Source organism: Procambarus clarkii, chromosome 55 (assembly GCF_040958095.1).
Source record: "Procambarus clarkii isolate CNS0578487 chromosome 55, FALCON_Pclarkii_2.0, whole genome shotgun sequence".
NCBI lineage: Eukaryota > Metazoa > Arthropoda > Malacostraca > Decapoda > Cambaridae > Procambarus > Procambarus clarkii.
The window spans coordinates 17,488,853-17,512,180 of record NC_091204.1 but is presented as its reverse complement, the minus strand read 5'-3'; the positions used below and the strand labels follow the sequence as shown (position 1 = coordinate 17,512,180).

At 41.8% G+C, this 23,328-nt stretch overlaps 1 protein-coding gene across 1 annotated transcript in view; it reads right to left on the bottom strand.

Annotated features, from left to right (window-relative positions):
- Positions 1 to 2,040: 2,040 nt before the first annotated feature.
- The window catches only part of LOC138352823 (uncharacterized), a 51,850-nt gene continuing 30,562 nt past the window's right edge, over positions 2,041 to 23,328 (bottom strand). The window contains exons 2-3 of the mRNA XM_069305393.1: positions 13,513 to 13,546; positions 2,041 to 3,851 (exon numbers count right to left, since the gene is read on the bottom strand). Of these exons, the coding sequence (XP_069161494.1) occupies positions 3,426 to 3,851 (426 nt within the window). The 5' untranslated portion in view covers positions 13,513 to 13,546 and the 3' untranslated portion in view covers positions 2,041 to 3,425. The remainder of the gene's footprint in view (positions 3,852 to 13,512; positions 13,547 to 23,328) is intronic.

The following is a 23,328-nucleotide window of genomic DNA, read 5'->3' as shown; positions in this document are numbered from 1 at the left end:
TTTGAGCGACAAAGTCTACGGACATCACATCCCCGATTTCATCTCGTTTACATCTCTGATGTCATGAAAATCACACGTGGGGATGGGGGAGGGATGATAGGGTTAGGGATTTAAGACTGATATATCCTAAAGCATTTAACTTAAGCTTGAACCTGACCAGCCTATGTCTATCCTGTACCCCAGACCAGTCCCCCTGCAAATTTGGGTGAGGTTAGCCCCAAGCGTCTTAACTACCTCACATTTTGGAAAGACAAACATTTTCTCTTAAACGGTAGCTCGAGGAACACCGGTTAGGAATCACTGAATAGACTCACGTACGGAACTGGTGGAGCATTGACTCGAGACTCACGTACGGAACTGGTGGAGCATTGACTCCAGACTCACGTACGGAACTGGTGGAGCATTGACTCCAGACACACGTACGGAACTGGTGGAGCATTGACTCGAAACACACGTACGGAACTGGTGGAGCATTGACTCCATCTCAGATCGTGGAGGCGGTAGACAATGATGGCAAAATGCGTGATCTTCATACAAGGGAACAGGAGCGGATTTAGGAATGTCTGTCATCGTGTTAATTGCTGTGTTTCGTTGATGGTTAAAAGAACATTTTGACCGTGAACCAGCATGCCTGGTGGTACAGTGAACTATAACGCCTGGTGGTACAGTGTACTATAACGCCTGGTGGTACAGTGAACTATAACGCCTGGTGGTACAGTGAACTATAACGCCTGGTGGTACAGTGAGCCAGCACGCCTGGTGGTACAGTGAACCACTTCTCCACCATCATACTCCACCCCTATCATTCACCCCTTATTAAAAGTTAACATGATTAAAAAGCACATTTTCTACATATATACAGATTTTCCCAATAGTAAAGCAGATGCTCTCTATTCAGTACAGTTATGATCTTACACGTATTCCCGTCTTCTGTAAAATATTTCATCTTTAAGAGGTTAATCGAACGCTTCAGTAAACAAGCTTTGATGCAGAGACATGGCATATTTTCAATAGTTTTGTGACTATTTTTGTTAGTACGAGGAGCTGGAAAGGTCGCCTTGGTCATATATATATATGTCTTTGGAGCAGCACGGGATCGAACTAGCGTCCTGGGTATCCCCAAACGAGCGCCTTAACCCATGGACTACGATTTGGTAAAAGTTACACAGCCTGGAGTCCGCCCGGAGTCGTTATACGAGCCTGGAGATATCGATTGGCTGATAGCCAATCCAATTTTTTACGTGTAACTCCACGTGCATTCCGGTCTGGATAATGGAGCTCTCCGCCAAACGCTCTCGTCAAATACGCAATGGAATCACAATTTCGTGAAGTATCTGTAAGCAAATCATTGGAGTAGGACGGTCAGGGATGACCTTCAGGACGCTGGGTTATGACCTTTATCAAATCGTGACAATGAGGAGTTAGTAACAGATTCATTTTAGCTGGCTGACCCATTCTCCTCTTTTGATGGTACTTTTTGGTTAGTATGTTGTCGATCGTTCTGATATGTCGTATTGGAACCCCAGTAAACCACTTTTTGTTCCTCTTTTTTTATATTGAGTCCAGAAAAAAAGCTAAACTCCAAACTTAAATATTCCTAGGCCTAGTATAGTACATGTATGTACTATATTAGGCCTCAAATAGCAGGTTATAGTCCTTGGATTGGTTAGGTTACGTTTTATTGGCAACATGAATATAAAATCTTTCCCGTTTGTCCAAATTCAGTACAACAAAACCTTCTGGTGGACCATCACGAGATATTTGTACTCTCGACCACACAGCTACTCTAAGTACTTTCGTTTTAGGAGGCTGGGCTGTTCATGTGAAGGTTGGGTTATGTGCTTCAACCGTTAGTTTGACTAATTCGCTGCAATCTATATTCCCTTGCTTGGTCTATTCGTTGGTGACTAACACTGAAGTGCTTACAACAGCTACGCACGAGAATGGACATATATATATATATATATATATATATATATATATATATATATATATATATATATATATATATATATATATATATATATATATCCAAGAGATTTTAAATACATAATCATCCAGATGAAGGCTTGACTCTTATGTGATGTGTTGGTCTAGCTTGTGTATATAGTGACATATTAGTCTACCTGTAGTTTGGGCTAGTATTAGTCTGCCTATAGGCTTCACTATCATATACTGATATATTTGTTTAGTTGAATGCTTGACTGACATTTCCTGGCGTTTAATTAATTGAGATCTTACTCTATTTATTTCCTATTTTTTGTTTTACATTGTCCATGTTTTTCCATTGCATATTAGTATATGTTTTTGTCTGCTTTTTATATATATATGATTGACAGAGATGTTTCCATCTCTTCTTGTCTTCTGCTCTTAAATCACCAATTAAATAATTTCAAGAAAATGTTATTTATTTTTAATTCAAACAAAGTGTATATAATATTTGTTTTCCTAAACAGATGTTTCATTCTGATATGGTTGTAACTGAAGAATAACCTTATATGAACTATTCAGGTAATTTTGTGTTAACTCTGAAATTGTCAAGTTTCCCTTAACCTCATATATGTTTTTCTTGAATTGTGTTTTGAGGATTCTAAAAAGTCTCAATAAATTATTTAATAAGATGCAATCCACAATACCGCGAAGGGAAGGGAAGGGAACTATCAGGGTGGGGGTAAAGCGCCAAGCCATTGCGACTATATAACACTGGGAAGGGGTCAGGATAAGGATTTGGGATGGGACGGGGGGGAGAAGGATTGGTGCCCAACCGTTTGGACGGTCCAGGATTGACCGCCGACACTTTCATTTACTCTGGTTGTCAGCATTTATGGCCTGGTTGGTAGAGTACACTATAATGGCCCGAGTTCGAATCTCCGGTTATCCATTCAAATATAATGATTTAACTTCCTTCATTTGAGATTAACTTCAATACTTCTTCATTTTATGATTACCAGATCCATTTCATGAACCATATTTTCACCATGAAATATAATCCAGGAAAAGTTACATTTATTCAGAGAAAAAATGTAGTTTATGCGAAAGCCATTTCTAACTATAAGTACAAATGTCATGAATTCACGAGTAATTGAAACAAAATATATCTACAAGTATAATTAAAATTATTATACAATTAAAAAGCAGTATTTAGACTAAGAGCCAAATGCTGCATTTTTGCTTAAATGTGGCGAAAATATGAGTGTCTTGGACCTCACCACCGACAGGTTCCCAAGATATAGTCATTGCTACTAAAGCCACCAAGAGTGACGGCGAACTCCTGGCTTCAATCCCATTGTGAAATCACTCTCTGTGAAGCCCACTAAGCGCTAGGTCACTTTCAGTAAACACACTTGCAGTCACAGGTGGCGAGTGACCTTTGGATCAGATGACCACTATCACCAGGCGCATGGGGCCTCACCAGCGGCCCTCGGCTAGGCCACCGTCGTCACCATAGATATTTCCATTTCATCGTCATCGTCAGGGACCACTAGATGCACCTGAAGTGAAGGCCCGGCCATGTGTTGACGAGGCTCCGCTGGCGGGCTGCCGGGCGCTCGGCTATGGTGGTCGCTGCTGGATCTCTTCCTCCTGCGGCTGGCCACGGCGGCGGCCGCGCGGGAAAAACAGAAGGAGAGCGCTGTGACCGCGGTGTGGCGCTCAGTGCGTCCCGATCTCCTGATGATGATGACTAGACCCAGCAGGTAGAGGGTTAGCACCACACAGACGTACCACACGGCGTGTCGCTGGGCCGCGGCGTGCATCTTACTCATCTGCTTGAGGATTAGCAGTCTGTGGGGCGTGGCACTGGCATTTCCTTGGCACTCGCACCATAGATCCCCCAGCGACACCCCAGACATCTGAAACATTAAAATTTCATGAAGTGTTAATTTTATGAATATGTATTTTTTTTTAACACTCCACCGTCACCACGAACTCAGAACTCATCCAGCATCCACACACTCATCACTCACCAATCACCCATACTCAACACTAATTAAATGACCTTTAATTGTATTTTCTTGCAATGGAGACAGTGGAATAAACTCTTGTTTAACATTGCAGGATCAAGAAGCAAATAGAAACTAGGAAGTTTGGTTCTTGATTGCCATTTAATTACCTTAAATGGCACTGGATGCATTTAAGAGCGATTATCAGTTTGGTGTGATTATCAGGTCTCTTTCACGCATGTGTGTGTGTGTGTGTGTGTGTGTGTGTGTGTGTGTGTGTGTGTGTGTGTGTATGTGTGTGTGTGTGTATGTGTGTGTGTGTGTGTGTGTGTGTGTGTGTGTGTGTGTGTGTGTGTGTGTGTGTGTGTGTGTGTGTGTGTGTGTATGTGTATGTGTGTTCATGTGTGTGTGTGTGTGTTCATGTGTGTGTGTGTTAATGTGTGTGTGTGTGTTAATGTGTGTGTGTGTGTATGTGTATGTGTGTTCATGTGTGTGTGTGTGTGTTCATGTGTGTGTGTGTTAATGTGTGTGTGTGTGTTAATGTGTGTGTGTGTGTGTATGTGTATGTGTGTTCATGTGTGTGTGTGTGTGTTCATGTGTGTGTGTGTTAATGTGTGTGTGTGTGTTAATGTGTGTGTGTGTGTGTATGTGTATGTGTGTTCATGTGTGTGTGTGTGTGTTCATGTGTGTGTGTGTTAATGTGTGTGTGTGTGTTAATGTGTGTGTGTGTTAATGTGTGTGAGTGTTCATGTGTGTGTGTGTTAATGTGTGTGTGTGTGTTAATGTGTGTGTGTGTTAATGTGTGTGTGTGTTAATGTGTGTGTGTGTTCATGTGTGTGTGTGTTAATGTGTGTGTGTGTTCATATGTACTTACCTAGTTGTACTAACCTAGTTGAATTCACCTAGTTGTGCTTGGGCTCTTTGGTCCCGCCTCTCATCTGTCGATCAACTGGTGTACAGGTTCCTGAGCCTACTGGGCTTCATCAAATCTACATTTGAAACTGTGTATGGAGTCAGCCTCCACCACATTACTGCCTAATGCATTCCACCTGTTAACTACACTGACACTGAAAAAGTTCTTTCTAACATCTCTGTGGCTCATGTGGGTACTCAGTCTCCACCTGTGTCCCCCTTGTTCCCGTACCACCAGTGTTGAATAGTTTATCTTTGTTTACCCGGTCGATTCTCCTGAGGATTTTGTAGGTTGTGATCATGTCTCCCCTTACTCTTCTGTCTTTCAGTGTCGTAAGGTGCATTTCCCGCAGCCTTTCCTCGTAACTCTTGCCTCTTAGTTCTGGGACTAGTCTAGTGGCATACCTTTGTGTGTGTGTGTATGTGTGTACTCACCTAGTTGTGTTTGCGGGGGTTGAGCTCTGGCTCTTTGGTCCCGCCTCTCAACCGTCAATCAACAGGTGTACAGATTCCTGAGCCTACTGGGCTCTATTATATCTACACTTGAAACTGTGTATGGAGTCAGCCTCTACCACATCACTTCCTAAACAGTGAGTGTGTGTGTGTGTGTGTGTGTGTGTGTGTGTGTGTGTGTGTGTGTGTGTGTGTGTGTGCGCGCGCGTGTGTGTGTGTGTGTGTGTGTGTGTGTGTGTGTGTGTGTGTGTGTGTGTGTGTGTGTGCGCGTGTGTGTGTGTTAGAGAGAAAATATATGTAGTAGACACAATACACGTAAATATAGATCGGATATAAAGTCGGGGTTCAAGAGTTAATATCTCAATTTTGTAAGATCAGATAGTAAATATTAAATATATACAAGCACATGCGCACATGTACACACACACACACACACACACACACACACACAGACCAGGGGTCTGGTAGCTGAGTGGACAGTGCGCTGGACTCGTAATCCTGTGCCCCGGGTTCGATTCCTGGCGGCGCCGGCAGAGACAAATGGGCAGAGTTTCATTCACCCTGATGCCCCTGTTACCTAGCAGTAAATAGGTACCTGAGAGTTAGACAGCTGTTACGGGCTGCTTCCTGGGTGTGTGTGTGTGAAAAAAAACATTAGTTAATTGTTAGTAAAGTTGATTGACAGTTGAGAGGCGGCCCGAAAGAGATCTCAACCCCCGCAAGTACAACTAGGTGAATACACACACTGGGCTGCATGCGAGCGTCATGGGTAAAATTGACGTCATGACAAAATTGACTTCATGACAAAAATTGACTTCATGACAAAAATTGACTTCATGACAGGACACCATGAACGAGCCTCACCAATCAACACCACGACAAAAGGAAGTATTATCCATATTTTAGTCCGTTTTCAATTAGCTTACCACCACGAGACGTTCTTAACTGATTGGTTGCTTGTCCTCGACCTCATTATGGCCTGTCCTTACCCACTCATAACTCTTCCCTCGACCTCTTAACCATGAGGGAGCTCTTGCCCCCCTTCTCATCTCCCACTCACATCATGTAGCAAGATCCTCATTGAGGACAACAAATGACTCCTGAGTAACAACGATTTGAGTATCACGTCGAGGAGGCCTTATGCTTCACTCCTGAGTGAACCGGAGGAGACAACGGAGTGCGGCTGGTGGATAAGTAGGAAATATGAGGCCAGGCGGCGGTTCACAGCCTCAGGCGCTGGGGGGTGAAATGGAAGCTATAAATTGCGTGCTATGGACGCTTGTAGCTGCGGCGGCTTCACCGTCAGGAGCTATATAGAGCTTGTAGAGCCTTGTAGATCTTCACATCTCTTTTTCCTAGAGAGGTGATGATCTGGCTGTTTGTTAGTCTCTTGGCTTTCTCAGGTCTTGGTTGTTCTATCTTAAATCCTTATCCCTCATCCCTTCCAATGGATATATTGTCTTACTAGTTTCTCATTTACATACACGTGTGTGTGTGTGTGTATTGTATGTAATCACTAGGTTGTGCTTGCGGGAGTTGTGTTCTGGCTCTTTGGTCCCGCCTCTCAACTGTCAATCAACTGGTGTACAGATTCATGAGCCTATTGGGCTCTATCATATCTACACTTGAAACTGTGTATGGAGTCAGCCTCCACCACATCACTGCCTAATACATTCCATTTATCAACTACTCTGACACTAAAAAAGTTCTTTCTAATATCTCTGTGGCTCATTTGGGCCCTCAATTTCCATCTGTGTCCTGTTGTGCGTGTGCCCCTTGTGTTAAATAGTGTGTGTGAGTGTACTCACCTAGTTGTACTCACCTAGTTGTGTTTGCGGGGGTTGAGCTCTGGCTCTTTGGTCCCGCCTCTCAACCGTCAATCAACAGGTGTACAGATTCCTGAGCCTATCGGGCTCTGTCATATCTACACTTGAAACTGTGTATGGAGTCAGCCTCCACCACATCACTTCCTAATGCATTCCATTTGTCAACCACTCTGACACTAAAAAAGTTCTTTCTAATATCTCTGTGGCTCATTTGGGCACTCAGTTTCCACCTGTGTCCCCTAGTACGTGTGCCCCTTGTGTTAAATAGACTGTCTTTATCTACCCTATCAATCCCCTTCAGAATCTTGAATGTGGTGATCATGTCCCCCCTAACTCTTGTCTTCCAGCGAAGTGAGGTTTAAACACACACTTAAGTGAGTGTGTGTTTGTGTTTGTGTGTGAGTGTGTGTGTGTGTGTGTGTGTGTGTGTGTGTGTGATCTAGAGGTAAACACCAGAGGTGTTTAACACAAAACAGTTTACTCTGCTCAGGTTAACCTCGACACACAAGCTAATCGCATTTCAGATAACACATTCATAATATGGAATCATTGATTAGTTTGTCCTGTATTGCGATAGTTGAACATCATTTAAATTACATAAAAATAGCTCAGCTGATTTAAATCTCTCGAATTATGTAAATAAAGGCCATTAAATGGAGATCATGTAGATTTTTCAGTTGAATTGGAATGTATATTTATGTCTTTATCATGATTTAACACACACACACACACACACACACACACACACACACACACACACACACACACACACACACACACTCACACACACACACACACACACATTCCCTCCATAACCACGGTCGTTTTGGTGTAATTGAAAATCTATGAAATTTCAGAATATAAAAGGACCATTGTCATAAAGCTTCCATTGCACGAGTCGCAACCATTCTTTCCCTTTATGACGGTCAATTCCTCATGTTTATTGGTTACTTTGCGTGTGGGACTTTGCAGGGGGATGGGTGTGTGGGAAGGGCGGGAGGGAGGAAAAGAAAGGGAACTGGTAGGTGTGTGTGTATATATGAGATACCACCTCTGGTGCAAGTGTGGGGACCCATAACCTCAGAGAAGGAAATAAAGAGCACTCAGAGAAAAATCTTGTCGTTTGACACAAGATAGAAGGGTTTCTAACTCGATCAGGTAATACTTTTAGGTGGAGATGAAATTCTTAGATTAATGTTGAATGCTTATTAAGTGGATGAGGTGGGTGGCGAATAATGTTGTCACATCGGATAGCCAATTATGGTGAATCTGGGTGGTTTCTTTAGGTGGGTGTCGATGGTTCGCGCGATTTAGTACCCCTTATTTTGCCCGTTGTGGCAGTTCTGTAGGATGGGCTGGCTGGTTTCCCGTGGTCGAATGAAACAGAGGGCGGATGGGGTGGGGGGGGGGAGAAAATGCAGGGAGAGAAAGATAGGATAACTGGTTATCTGTCTTGTTTATTCCTCTTGGCTTTTTCTTTCCCATACTCTCATTCTTTCATTGTCTTCCTGGTTTTCTTTCAAGCAGTTTACTCCCTGTGTCTTCCTTCCTGCATCTGTCTCACTTCTTTCCTGCTTCTCTCTCATTCCCTTCCTTCGTCTCATTCCCTTCCTTCGTCTCATTCCCTTCCTTCGTCTCATTCCCTTCCTTCGTCTCATTCCCTTCCTTCGTCTCATTCCCTTCCTTCGTCTCATTCCCTTCAACGTCTCTCTCTCTCTCTCTCTCTCTCTCTCTCTCACACACATTACCAAATTTCCTCACTTGCCCTTTTCCATTTTCTGTGACTGGGTGTCTGGGGAGGTATAAAAGAGCCCAGAAAACTCTAGCAGGGCTCACCATAGCCGGTGCTACATGGACACTTCGTTCTGAGTAGCTAAATCTGAAACAACAACAATAACATCTAGCAGGTTGTGTGTGTGTGAGGTTCAGCCCTCTTGCTGTTACATGTGTGGTGCCTAAGCTTCCCCTAAAGCCCTTTCTTGCCCAAAAGGCAGCTCTTATTCATTCATAATTCATTTAATTCATTTTGTCTGGAAGAGGTATCCTGTGAATGCATATTCGTAACGTTTAAATTGGAGTTGCAATAATTTTGTAATATAAATAATCTGTAATCCATTTTTTTCTTAAACTGTTGTGCAATATTGTAACTTAAAAATAGGTCAACTTGACTCATTTTTAATTACAATATTGCACAATAGTTTAAGTCAAAACTCTGATAGGGAGGTTACAATGTCTCAAGTCTCAATACAGTATTATAATCAAATATTACGTGTTTGTTCAATGAGGCTTTTTGTTTAATCTTTCATAGTTGTTCTCTGACCTCTTGTTCCTTCTGACTGTTCACTTTTTCTAAATATTTGACTAAGTTTTCACTTATTCTAAATATATGTGTCAATGTTGATATGATAGAGATCTAGAGGGGTCAGGAATCATTGATTTAGAAGACCGACAACTGGGAAAGCATAACCGAAAAGCGGATGTTCACACACACACACACACACACACTCACACACACACACACACACACACACACACACACACACACACACACACACACACACACACACACACACACACACACACAGATGCTTTACAATGCGTCGAGGCTTTCAGCCAAGACGCCTGGGAGAGAGCGCTGCTGTCATATATTATTTACAACTTTCTGAGAGAAACGAGATTACGGAGAAATGTTGGCCTGGGTCGCTCCTCCGACAGCGTCAGCAGTCCGCGGCAGCTGTCTAACTCACAGGTACCTATTTACTGCTAGGTGAACAGGGGGGCATCAGGGTGATAGAAACTGAACATTTGTTTCCGCCTCCACCGGGGATTGAACCTTGAACCGAAGGACTACGAATCCCGAGCGCTGTCCACTTAGCCGTCAGGCCCCTAAAGGTTGTATCCCGTCACTGGGTAAAGTCCTGCTCTCCCTCCACCAATCCCAGGCCTCTGAAGCCTCTGACATCTTGGAAACCAGAGAACAGCCTCCTTCTGAACATTGAACAACAGTATGAACATTCAGCTCAATATAAAAGTTATTATATCTAACAATAAATTAGTTTAATAAAGACATTGCACTCAATAAATACATTAGGCCAAACAGTGAATACATTAGATTGAATAAATATCAGCTGTATTAATTAAACGTAAGCCCATAAAAAAAACAAAAAAACAAATAGGTCCAGTTTTTATTGCATTTCACAATACAAATTAAATGCAAAATGGCTGATGTTATCATGCCTTAGATCTATTTCAGAACTCTAATTTGAAGGAGAAGTAGAGACATAACCTATAATGGGAAGCCACTGAATGAAATGTTTCATTACGCTGCGACACATTCTTCTCATATCTACATCACAAGCCATACTATTAATTAAAATATGACACACAGTAAATTCTTGAAACACTGCATATTAATCCCTTTATCAACAGTAGGGACTTCTGGGAACATTGCATTTGGTAATCTGTTGCAAATATGTCTTGCAATTTTCTGTACTGTTATCTCGTCATGGGGTCTTGGACACGTCACAGATATTGCAAAGCAAAAGCAAAAATTGTTGCCTTCAAGTGAAGATTATTTTTATACCTTCCAAACGAAGGATAGTCTTATACTTCTCAACATTTCGCAGTAAGGGAACTGAATTATCAGAAAAAAGTGCCAAACCGTTACAACTATATAGCACCGTCCTACTACTATATAGCACCGTTACTTATATATAGCAGTATAGCACTACTATATAACCTAGTCCTCAGACCACGTCCATTCCATCCAGCGGTCGACCCTAAAGACGCATTCTTCAGTTTTAACATGCTATTCATTCAATAAATGAATTTTCTCAAATATGAATTAATAGTGTTACATATTAGCATACCATGCATATTTAGACATTGGTTAGGTTAGGTGTTTAGGTTCTGTTGGCGATTATTTATATTTGTAGTACGTGAGTGAAGCAATAACAGAGTTGTGGTTCGAACAGAAGTCGTCAGCAAAGCACCGTTCGATAAAAGTTCGAACGTTATCAGTTGTGAGTCATGAGGAAAGTGCTTTTCATTCATAAACACGGGGTTTGGTGGCTGGATTAAAGGGTAAATGGCCTTAATTGTTGATGAGGACGGGTTGTGTTGATGAGGACGGGCTGTGTTGATGAGGACGGGTTGTGTTGATGAGGACGGGTTGTGTTGATGAGGACGGGCTGTGTTGATGAGGACGGGTTGTGTTGATGAGGACGGGCTGTGTTGATGAGGACGGGCTGTGTTGATGAGGACGGGTTGTGTTGATGAGGACGGGTTGTGTTGATGAGGACGGGCTGTGTTGATGAGGACGGGTTGTGTTGATGAGGACGGGCTGTGTTGATGAGGACGGGCTGTGTTGATGAGGACGGGCTGTGTTGATGAGGACGGGATGTGTTGATGAGAACGGGCTGTGTTGATGAGGACGGCCTGTGTTGATGAGGACGGGCTGTGTTGATGAGGTCAGGTTGTGTTGATGAGGTCAGGCTGTGTTGATGAGGTCAGGCTGTGCTGATGAGGTCAGGTTGTGTTGATGAGGTCAGGCTGTGTTGATAAGGTCAGGTTGTGTTGATGAGGTCAGGCTGTGTTGATAAGGTCAGGTTGTGTTGATGAGGACGGTCTGTGTTGATGAGGACGGTCTGTGTTGATGAGGACGGGCTGTGTTGATGAGAACGGGCTGTGTTGATGAGGACGGTCTGTGTTGATGAGGACGGGCTGTGCTGATGAGGACTGGCTGTGTTGATGAGGACGGGCTGTGTTGATGAGGACGGGCTGTGTTGATGAGGACGGGCTGTGTTGATGAGGACGGGCTGTGTTGATGAGGATGAACTGTGCCGTCAAGGGCAGGGTACTCTGATGTTCTCATATTCTACCTCATGCCGTTCATTATAAGACATTATCTGAACATCTGCCCTCTTTCTTATAAGGTTCAATTTCATTTTTATCTATGTATTTTCATGTCTATGATATGTTCTTCTGGCCTATCATCTGTTCATCTAGATTGTCTCTTATTGGTTCTTCAGGGCTGTTTGTTATTTGTTCATCTAGACTATCTATCATCTATTTGTCAATTGTTCTGGACTGTCTCTCTTCACATCTGCTTTCCTAGATGTTTATCATCTGGTAAACAAAAATACAAAGTCTTTCAAAAGCAAGAAGAAGATTTTTTTTTTAAATCTGACTTTTTCGATTTGCAATCTGTTCTTCAATAAGAAGAACAGATTGCAAATCTGTCTCACAAGAGGAAGAACATGCAGGAAGACGGGCCAACACAACACACACACAGACAGCTATACAGAGGGATGCACATGTTCCCCATTTGGGTAAGATGTTGGCCAAACCACACACTAGAAATTGAGGAGACGACGTCGTTTGAAGAAATTGAAGAGACGACGTCGTTTGAAGAAATTGAAGAGACGACGTCGTTTGAAGAAATTGAAGAGACGACGACATTGATGATCCTGGGTAGGATCATCAATGGTGGAAAGGAAGGCAAGGGATCAGAAGTTTAACAAACGAAAAAAATCCCTGTTTTTGGTCCTTATAAAACAAGCAGACTATACTAGAAAACGAACTTCAACTAGGACACTGTATTAAACAAGCTTCAAAGTTAGATGGTACAAAGTATAGCTCAAGTATATTAAAGTATAGCTCAAGTATATTAAAGTATAGCTCAAGTATATTAAAGTATAGCTCAAGTATATTAAAGTATAGCTCAAGTATATTAAAGTATAGCTCAAGTATATTAAAGTATAGCTCAAGTATATTAAAGTATAGCTCAAGTATATTAAAGTATAGCTCAAGTATATTAAAGTATAGCTCAAGTATATTAAAGTATAGCTCAAGTATATTAAAGTATAGCTCAAGTATATTAAAGTATAGCTCAAGTATATTAAAGTATAGCTCAAGTATATTAAAGTATAGCTCAAGTATATTAAAGTATAGCTCAAGTATATTAAAGTATAGCTCAAGTATATTAAAGTATAGCTCAAGTATATTAAAGTATAGCTCAAGTATATTAAAGTATAGCTCAAGTATATTAAAGTATAGCTCAAGTATATTAAAGTATAGCTCAAGTATATTAAAGTATAGCTCAAGTATATTAAAGTATAGCTCAAGTATATTAAAGTATAGCTCAAGTATATTAAAGTATAGCTCAAGCTATACTAGAAAACACGTTTCAACTAGGACACTAACTATATTAAACAAGCTTCCAAGTTAGATATATTCACATGGAGGAAGCCTTAAGAAAAACAGAACGGCATACAAAGGAATCAACTGATCTGTTGGCAAACAGATAGACAAGAAGAAAGTAGATGTAATCTTAAAAGAAACAATTTAAATACGGAAATAAAGTCAAATAAAGTGCCTACCCTGTAAGCGTTCCTGTCTCCAGGTGTTCCAAGCCTGGAATATAATGGAATCTGTATTAATTAATGGGTACAATTAACAGGTACAGTTGGGTACAATTAGCCTATACCTACTCAGAATAATCATATACATACATGTATACGAGTTAGTTGTTCCAGGACTCTGACATCAATCACTATTTCTAATGCATGTTTATAGGGAATTTAGTGATATGATATCCCCCAGTTTCTTATCTAAGACTATAAATATTTTTAGAGCCAGTATTTAAAAGGGAGTGAATAATGAATTAATACTCGACCGCCATAAGGGTAATGTATTATTCATGGCAATGGATACTTAATTGGCCTATCACGAGGGCTTTATCATATTAGCTTAATGGATAAACGATACATTTATCTTTACTGTCCAAGATTTTAAGCAAGTACAGTTTCTCGAATCTTTTGGACGGGAGCGTGAGACAGTTACTTGGTGAGTGGTCATCCCGGCCGTCTTAATTACACTTCACTGTTCATGAAGTATATTAAGACATCTGTGTAGATCAAGACGGGTTACGGGCTCACCATAGCCCGTGCTACATGGACACTTCGTTCTGAGTAACTAAATTTGAAACAACAACAGATCAAGATTTTCCATTTAATACTTTGACCCAAATATCAGAGTAACAAGGTTATCGCGAATAACCGAACTCAATTACGGGCTCACCATAGCCCGTGCTACATGGACATTTCGTTCAACACACCACACTCAAGAGGCTCCTCAACACCCTCTTCAATACGGCACTCATCAACTTATCCAACAAGTATAGCTCTGGATTATGCAGACGAGGAGTCACAATAACGTGGCTGAAATATGTTGACCAAACCACACACTAGAAAGCGAAGGGACGACGACGTTTCGGTCCGTCCTGGACCATTCTCAAGTCGACTGTGAAGTCGAAAGTCAAGTCGAATATAGCTCTGGATTATGTTCAGGACAAAGTATACCTGCTGGTTGGTCAGCAAGCCACAGTGGGGGGTGGCTTTAACAACCCACTTGTAGCTGGTAGATCTTAAACCCAGTACCAAAAAGATCTTCATAGTTGTTACTGAAGCCAACAGTATGGAGGCAAACAACCATTTTCTCTCACACGATTTGTGTCTTACCAACTACTTTTTAAATCAAGTTTGTACTCCTGTTCTTCTATAAAAGTGAGATATTCCATCCAGCGGTCGACCCCAAAGACTCATTCATCAATTCTTAACATGCTGTTCATCCCAAATCGGAATTTTCTCAAATATAGACGAATATTACACACAATATTATTGCATAATATTGTGATATTAAATATTAGCATATTGTGTATATTAAGGCATTGCTTAGTGTCGGAGTTTAGGTTCTGTAGGTTATCTTGAGGTTATTTTGAGATGATTTCGGGGCTTTAGTGTCCCCGCGGCCCGGTCCTCGACCAGGCCTCCACCCCCAGGAAGCAGCCCGTGACAGCTGACTAACTCCCAGGTACCTATTTACTGGTAGGTAACAGGGGCATTCAGGGTGAAAGAAACTTTGCCCATTTGTTTCTGCCTCGTGCGGGAATCGAACCCGCGCCACAGAATTACAAGTCCTGCGCGCTATCCACCAGGCTACGAGGCCCCTGTAGGCATATGTTTGTATTTATATTACGTGCATGAAGCATTTACGGAGTTGCTATTCGAGCAGTGATCGTCAGCGAAGCACTGTTCGAGAAAAGTTAGAATGGCATGAGTTGTGGAGTCGTCCTTATCAACAAGTGCCAGTGTTTATTCAATGCAGTCGCCAAACCCCGTGTTTATGAAACACAAAAAGACTCAAAACTGATTACTCTTAAACTTTTCACGAATACTGTTTCACTCACGCCTTATGATCGAATCGCAGCTTCATTAAAGCTTCACCCACGAGCTGGAAATACAAATAATTGTCAACAGAATCTAAACACCTAACCTAGTGTAACTTAACCCAACCTACTGTACCTTAACCTAACCTACTGTAACTTAACCTAACCTAACCCACTGTAACCTAACCTACTGTAACCTAACCTAGACCACTGTAACCTATCCAAACCTCGGCCTAACTATACACACACTTCTAATACACATAACAAAATGAATTTATATTTAAGAAAATACAGATTTGAAATACATAAAAGTTAAATTGGATGAATGTACATCCTTGGAGAGGGGCTCAGCTTGGACCATCATGGCCTGAGCATGGGTTGAGCATGCTCATCAACCTGAGCATGGGTTGGGTATTCCAGACCAGCTCAAACCTAACAATTTAGTTTAGAGAGAGCGCAGCATTAATTAATATACATGTGTGTGTGTCGTTGTATTCAGGGGTGTATGTGTACGTGTGGGTCTAACTAGTCGAGGGATTTAGGAGCTATTAAATTCAGGGTTTATAGTTGTATTGTTTGGTCAAATAGTTTCGTCAAACTTGGTGCAGCTGTTGTGTAGTGTAGTGACCGGGTGTGTTGTGTGGTGTAGTGGGTGTGTTGTGTACTCATCTAGTTGTGCTTGCGGGGGGTTGAGCTCTGGCTCTTTGGTCCCACCTCTTAACCGTCAACCGGTGTACAGGTTCCTGAACTTATTAGACTCTATCATATCTACATTTGAAGCTGTGTATGGAGTCAGCCTCCACCACATCACTGCTTATTGTATTCCATTTACTAACTACTCTGACACTGAATAAATTCTTCTTAATGTCTCTGTGGCTCACTTGGGTACTCAGCTTCCACCTGTGTTCCTTTGTGCGTGTGCCACGCGTGTTAATCCGTCTGTGTCTACCCTATCAATTCCCCTGAGAATCATGTATGTGGTGATTATGTCTCCTCGAGCTCTTCCAGCGGCGTGAGGTGGTATTCATGCAGCAATTCCTCATAACTCATGCCTCTAGGTTCTGGGAGCAGTCTAGTGGCATACCTTTCAACCTTATACGTTGACATCATACAGAAAGTATGATGAGCCGTGGGGGGAGGTACAGTGGACCCGCCTTCACCATGATGCACAGTGAACCCGCCTATACAATGCAGCTGCATAATTAAACATGACATGCAACTCTCTCTTATGAAGCCATTTTTAACCCACTAACGTGAGAAGACTTTTTCGTAAGTCTGGAGCAGATCGATGCAGGCTGGCGAGGATGATGTGTACAGTGTATACATATACTCATAACACACACACACATACATACACATACACACATACACATGGGGCTGGCGGCTGAGTGTACAGCACTCTAGACTCGTGGACCTAGGGACCGGGGTTCGATCCCCGCACCCAGCGGAAACAGGTGAGCAGAGTTTCGTTCACTCTGATGCTCCTGCTACCTAGCAGTAAATAGGTACCTGGGAGTTAGACAGCTGTCTCGGGCTGCTTCCTGGGTGTGTGTGTGTGAGGGGGAAAAAATAGTAGTTAGTAGCAGTTGACTGACAGTTGAGAGGCGGGCTGAAAGAGCAGAGCTCAACCCACGCAAGCACAACTAGGTGAATAAACACACACACACACACACACCCTGGGCGAGAACGCACACACACACACACACACACACACACACACACACACACACATATACACCTGAACGCCAATACAAACTAATTGTAAAAAAAAAAAACATATAACTGGTTAAAGGCGAATTGGTCATTTGTTTAAAGTTTTATTGCCTTGTTACAGCTGCCTCGTTCTCTGTTTATTTCCGAGTCCTTCATAAATAATTACTATCTTTTAGGATACAGAATATATTGAATTCTGGTTTGAATTAATTTTCCCCACTACCGAGTCAGGATTCATCGATTATTTACACAGTCATTTACCAAACATTTACATCTTTCCTTAATCATGGCAGCTTTGTAAATATTTTACAAAATGGTATATAAGTTTCAGAACTTAACAATGCAAGATTGTTGTTATAAACAACCTTGTTTGGCTTAGGAGCTCATAAACTGTTTAAGATGTATAGATGCTTCTTGAGGTGTGATATAAAGGATTGTGAACACTTACACTGATGTTAATTGTAGCTGTTATCCTGTGCTTGGCTAAGTTCGCATACATTAGTATCAGTACCATCTTGGACTGGTGTTGGTACTATATATCAAAATGTGTTATATAGTGCCGTTGGTACTATAACACGTGACGAAACTGCAATGTTGCTACATCGTTTGAACAAGGTTTAACACCTAACAAGTTGTAAAAACTAATTTAGCAAGTTGTAACAACGTTTTATAGTACGCCATAAAAACGTTATAACAAGATGTAACAACTTTATTACTAGTTGTAACAAGGGAATCATAGCGTCAGTTATGTTGTGTGTTTATGTTGCTCTTCTCACTGTAACTACACAGTGTTTAACGAATATGTATTTATCTCACAATTAAAACAAAAGTTATTTGTCTAAAAAAACTAAGTTTGTGTTATATTGCTGTACCAATTTATATGGGTAAGTTGGTACTAAAAAATGCCTGTGATTGTTATAATGGTTACTCTTCACCACCTTCCCCTACCCTTCACCACCTTCCCTACCCACCACAACCCTCCCTACTTCCCCTCACCATCTTCCCCTCCCTTCACCTTCCCTACCTCCTCACCACCTCAACCTGCTCCGTTTGTACATATTCTTGCACGACCCCAAATTGAGCAACCATCGTTCCTTCCTTACGGAACACAACGTCCGGTGATGGTGCAGAAGTTGGGGATGTAGAGCTATACCTTGCCCTCCTCCCTGGCCCATCAACCCAACATACAATCTCTATCTAAGCTTCCTCTTGCAGGGTAGTGTTCTATATGTCAGCTCTTTTTACCGTCTCTCTCTCTCTCTCTCTCTCTCTCTCTCTCTCTCTCTCTCTCTCTCTCTCTCTCTCTCTCTCTCTCTCTCTCTCTCTCTCTCTCTCTCTCTCTCTTTATGTGCTGGTTTTTCTATAACTTTTAATGTAATTCCAACGAATATTTCCGCTTTCGTTTCATGTAAAGAATTGAAACATTAATTACATTTAAAATACATCTAGGCAAATTATTATTTTACTTTATGACAAAGGGCATCGTTAAAAGATAACATGACAATAATTTATCATATACAACGAGTCTCGCTTATATTAAGATATTGTATACCCGTGTTTGGATGACAATATGTGTGGGTTGCCAAGCACTCCGGTTAGTACACAAACACCAACACATAGTCTGTTACTCTCCCCTGGAATACACAACAGCCGGAAAAAAACATAGATTGTGAAATTTTATCTTGCGAGTGGATCCATAGTTTAGGTACAGAAAGCTTTTAGAAGTGAAGCTCTTGATAAACAGTGAAGCCTACGTTATCTTGTGTTATCAATGGGGGACGTGTGTGTGTGTGTGTGTGTGCGCGCGCGTGTGGCTCCAGAAAGCACATGTGACTAGCCCCGCTTGGCTTGACAATAGATTGTCAGTGGTCTTAGCATGTTGCGAGATCAGTCGTTTGTAAAGGTGGATATCAAAATACCTTTCAGGCTTCCTGTCTCCGTAAATGGGATCAACAAATATTATAAATAATGTTCACAATTTTATACAAGCAAGAACGTACACGTTCCAATTTGAAATTTGGAACTTTTAATTGTCAATAGACAAACTTTTAATTGCCAATAGACAAACTTTTAATTGCCAATAGACAAAAATTGCGTTAAACAAATATTGATTAGATAAATACGCATTAAAAAACCGGTTTAATTAAGAGGAATATTACACGCAACAAAACTACCAAGTTAGAGAAAATCATAGTTTGCTCCTTGTCTGGAACAGGAAAGATTAGGTAGTCTTAGACCCTCCGGTTCCCCCGGACCGTTTATGGGCCATTAACACAAGCTGGAGGACGCTAACTACACCCAGGACGTCTCCCGACGCTCAATTCCCGACAAAATGTTCTGGCGTTCGTCCAACTTGCGAGTTACTTCCGACTTGTCGGTTCATCATTTGTGTCACCCTGGCCGGCCGTCCAATTTCATCGGCTTTCTGAAGCAATCAGATCGCTGACTAATATAGGAACGCTGATCAGATCACTGCGATATAATAACATATATAAGCAGCTTCTTTAGCAGGTGTGATCGTGTGTTTGAATTATATTATAGGAGATATGATGTGGTATATCAAGAACAGACTTTTCACTCAGTTGCAGTCCCGCTCCGGTGACAGGTAACTCCCCTACGGGCTCACCATAGCCCGTGCTATCTTCTCTTGAGGTTATCTTGAAATGATTTCGGGGTTTTTTAGTGTCCCCGCGGCCCGGTCCTCGACCAGGCCTCCACCTCCAGGAAGCAGCCCGTGACAGCTGACTAACTCCCAGGAACCTATTTTACTACTAGGTAAAAGGGGCATAGGGTGAAAGAAACTCTGCCCATTGTTTCTCGCCGGGGATTGAACCCAGGACCACAGGATCACAAGTCCAGCGTGCTGTCCGCTCGGCCGACCGGCTCCCTAACAGAGGCACACACACATCAAAACTGCGTCATTTGTTTCCGTTCCGATCCGGCAGAACTCAACCTTGTTTGAGGTTGATTGCGTGCGTTATAAATCAACCCTGTTATTCAGTAGGGTGTTGACCCCACACAGACGAGAATAGAACACGATCTATTCTCCTTCATGACCAGATTATCTGCTAGGAAAGTACAGAGATTAATAACACTACTATCGACTGTACCGACTAAATTTGTACTTGTCATCGTGACATTCACTCGAATTCAACTCGCTTGAATGATTAAAGATAAGCAGCTTGTGTGTGTTTGTCACTGATATCTTCAGAGATTTGTTTTACACCTGCAGTTATAAGGCGGAGGTTTAAAGGGGGGAATATTAATGGAATATATCTCGCAAGATAACACATTATAGTTATCATTTCGGTAGAAGTCGTAACTCATCACGCTGAGGTCCCACTTGAGATGTTGTTATCGACAATGTTATCGCTATGTCTTGAGTGAGAAGGAGGTTTACTCGCTGTTCCTTGAGTGAAAGGTTTACGTCGCTCTGCCCTGACCAAGAGCTAGCTTTGTCAACTTTCCCATTGTTATGAAAAAATGGTACAAAATCTAGACTCGCTGGTCGCCATGGCAAGCCTTTCCACGGGGCAAAAGTTTACTGCCGTCTTTATGGCAGCAAGATCGTTCCTAAACTGCCATAGGCGACGGGTCAGTTGCTTCTGATCTCTGACCGCAGCTCTCCACCATCAAGACCTTTGGGTATCTTTGCCCACAGGTCAGCAACGGTGGAAAATTTTGTCGAGTTTTCTGTACGCGGCCCAGCACTCCCTAGATAGATCAACTTATACGATCAGTAATTTGGGTGATGAATGACCCAGGCAATATATCACACGTGTTAAGAGACCCCCAAACGGGTGAGAGACCTCCCAAATGGGCGAGAGACTCCCCCCACATAGGCAAGAGACCCCCCGCATGGGCAGGAGACCCCCCCCCCCCACATGGGCAAGAGAAACAAGTTTCCACACAAGTGTAAACTGAGTACCAAATAAACCACAGAACCATTAGGATTTTTTTTTCAATGTCAGAGTAGTTAGTAAATGGAATGCATTAGGCAGTGATGTGGTGGAGGCAGACTCCATACACAGTTTCAAATGTAGATATAATAGAGCCCAGGAGGCTCAGGAATCTGTACACCAGTTGATTGACAGTTATGAAGCGGGACTAAAGAGCCAAAGCACAACCTCCCAGCTAGCACAACTACACGAGTACAACCAGGAGCGTACATTAACCCACCAACGAGGCCATAAAAAGCAAACATTCTTAACCACACAGAGATAGCAGACATGGATGGAAAAACACATCCACAAGAGCCCAATAAACACAAGACTCCTGCTGTGGCTCCGCCTCTCCAAACACACAAACACAGCAAACACACTGAGCTCCTCTTTACCATAATAACTGAGCTCCTCTTACCATAATAACTGAGCTCCTCTTTACCATAATAACTGAGCTCCTCTTACCATAATAACTGAGCTCCTCTTTACCATAATAACTGAGCTCCTCTTTACCATAATAACTGAGCTCCTCTTTACCATAATAACTCCACACTACTCCAGCCTTCATGTTTACAATTCATAGCTCCAGATTTCTTCAAAGTATTTGTTCAAATTTGTTAATTTACTTTAAGAACAACTGCGCTCTATAACTATAAAATTTTGTACATGTATATTTCCATTTTTATTTGTATTTTAACAGTTGGGAATATAATTGTATATGTAAATATTAAACAATTGTTTTTTAGAGCTAAAATATTGTTCTTTCCAATTGCTACCAATTTTTGATCTTGATAGAATACTACACCACTCCTCACTATATATATATATATATATATATATATATATATATATATATATATATATATATATAATATGAGTGATTATACATGGATAATTTGGACAACCACATTTATCTACGATTAAATGGGATCGAACTCGCGTTCCTGGATTCCCCAGGCACTCACATGGTAGTATGAAAACAGCTCTCGTTCACCGCAATTTGCTTAACCCTTATGGTAATATGGTGGAATAAATCGGAAGTTGAGAGAGTTCTCTGAGCACCAGGGGGACTCTTATACACGTCTCAGAGGTCATAGCTGAGCCTTACTGAGATAATTCTCTTGGTCTGTGAGCCTCTTGTGTTGGAGAAACTGCTGTTGGAGGGTCTGCAGTTGGAGAAACTGCTGTTGGAGGGTCTGCTGTTGGAGAAACTGCTGTTGAAGGGTCTGCTGTTGGAGAAACTGCTGTTGGAGGGTCTGCTGTTGGAGAAACTTCTGTTGGAGGCTCTGCTGCTGGAGACTCTGCTGCTGGAGACTCTGCTGCTGCAGACTCTGCTGCTGCAGAAGCCCGTAACGCTAAAGGTGACGTCACCATGGAGGATGCGGATACCAATATTAACACTGTGAGAGTGAATTTCAAACACGACCACGGCGTCCATTTTGTGTCGTGGAGCTACAATCGTCATCGAGAATATCCACGACGGTACGACAATACTGCGAGGGTAATGAGAATGTCGTTGATGCATTCATTTTCATATTTGAACTTGTGGGAAAGGAGCGAAAATGGTTCTTATGAGACGAGCTCATTGCAAACTATTTTCGTAAAGATTTGATATTTATAAATAGGAGATTATAACAGGGGCCTCTACAGTGCAAGGATTAAGACGTTGTATTAATACTTGCAAGGACCTCTCGTGCAGGTCGGGTCGTATTGCGTAGTGATAGCAATGGTGTGGCTTAGTCTTCAAGGTTTAGGTGTTCCTAGAACTACCTTCAAGGAACACTAGAAGGTAGTATATATATATATATATATATATATATATATATATATATATATATATATATATATATATATATATATATATAATACGCGAGGCAATACACTCTCGCGTCTCTCAAAACTTAGGCAACAAAATATTTGCAAGAATTTTCTTCAAGCTGCTTGATATTTAGGACATGTTGAGTTGGCAACTGCAATAAAAGTTCGTAAGGGTGATTTAAAATATAAAATGTAAAATAGCAATAAAAAGTTTAAACTTTTTTACTAACTAAGCGTTACGAGTTGTGGGATAATCGCTCGTCTGGGAGGAGGAAGAGAAGAAGGAAGGAAGGAGAAGGGAGTGGAGGAGGGAAAAAGGAAGAAATGGGGTAATAAAGGAAGAGGAGAATTGCGAAAGGTTTATGGGGTGAAGGGAGGTTGGGGGGGGGGTGAAGATAGTTCCACTAGGGTAATATGCTCTCCTATGATGCAGAATAGTATTTCTTTTTTATGTAGCCATACCTCATCCCACAGCCACTGTCCACCATACCACAGCC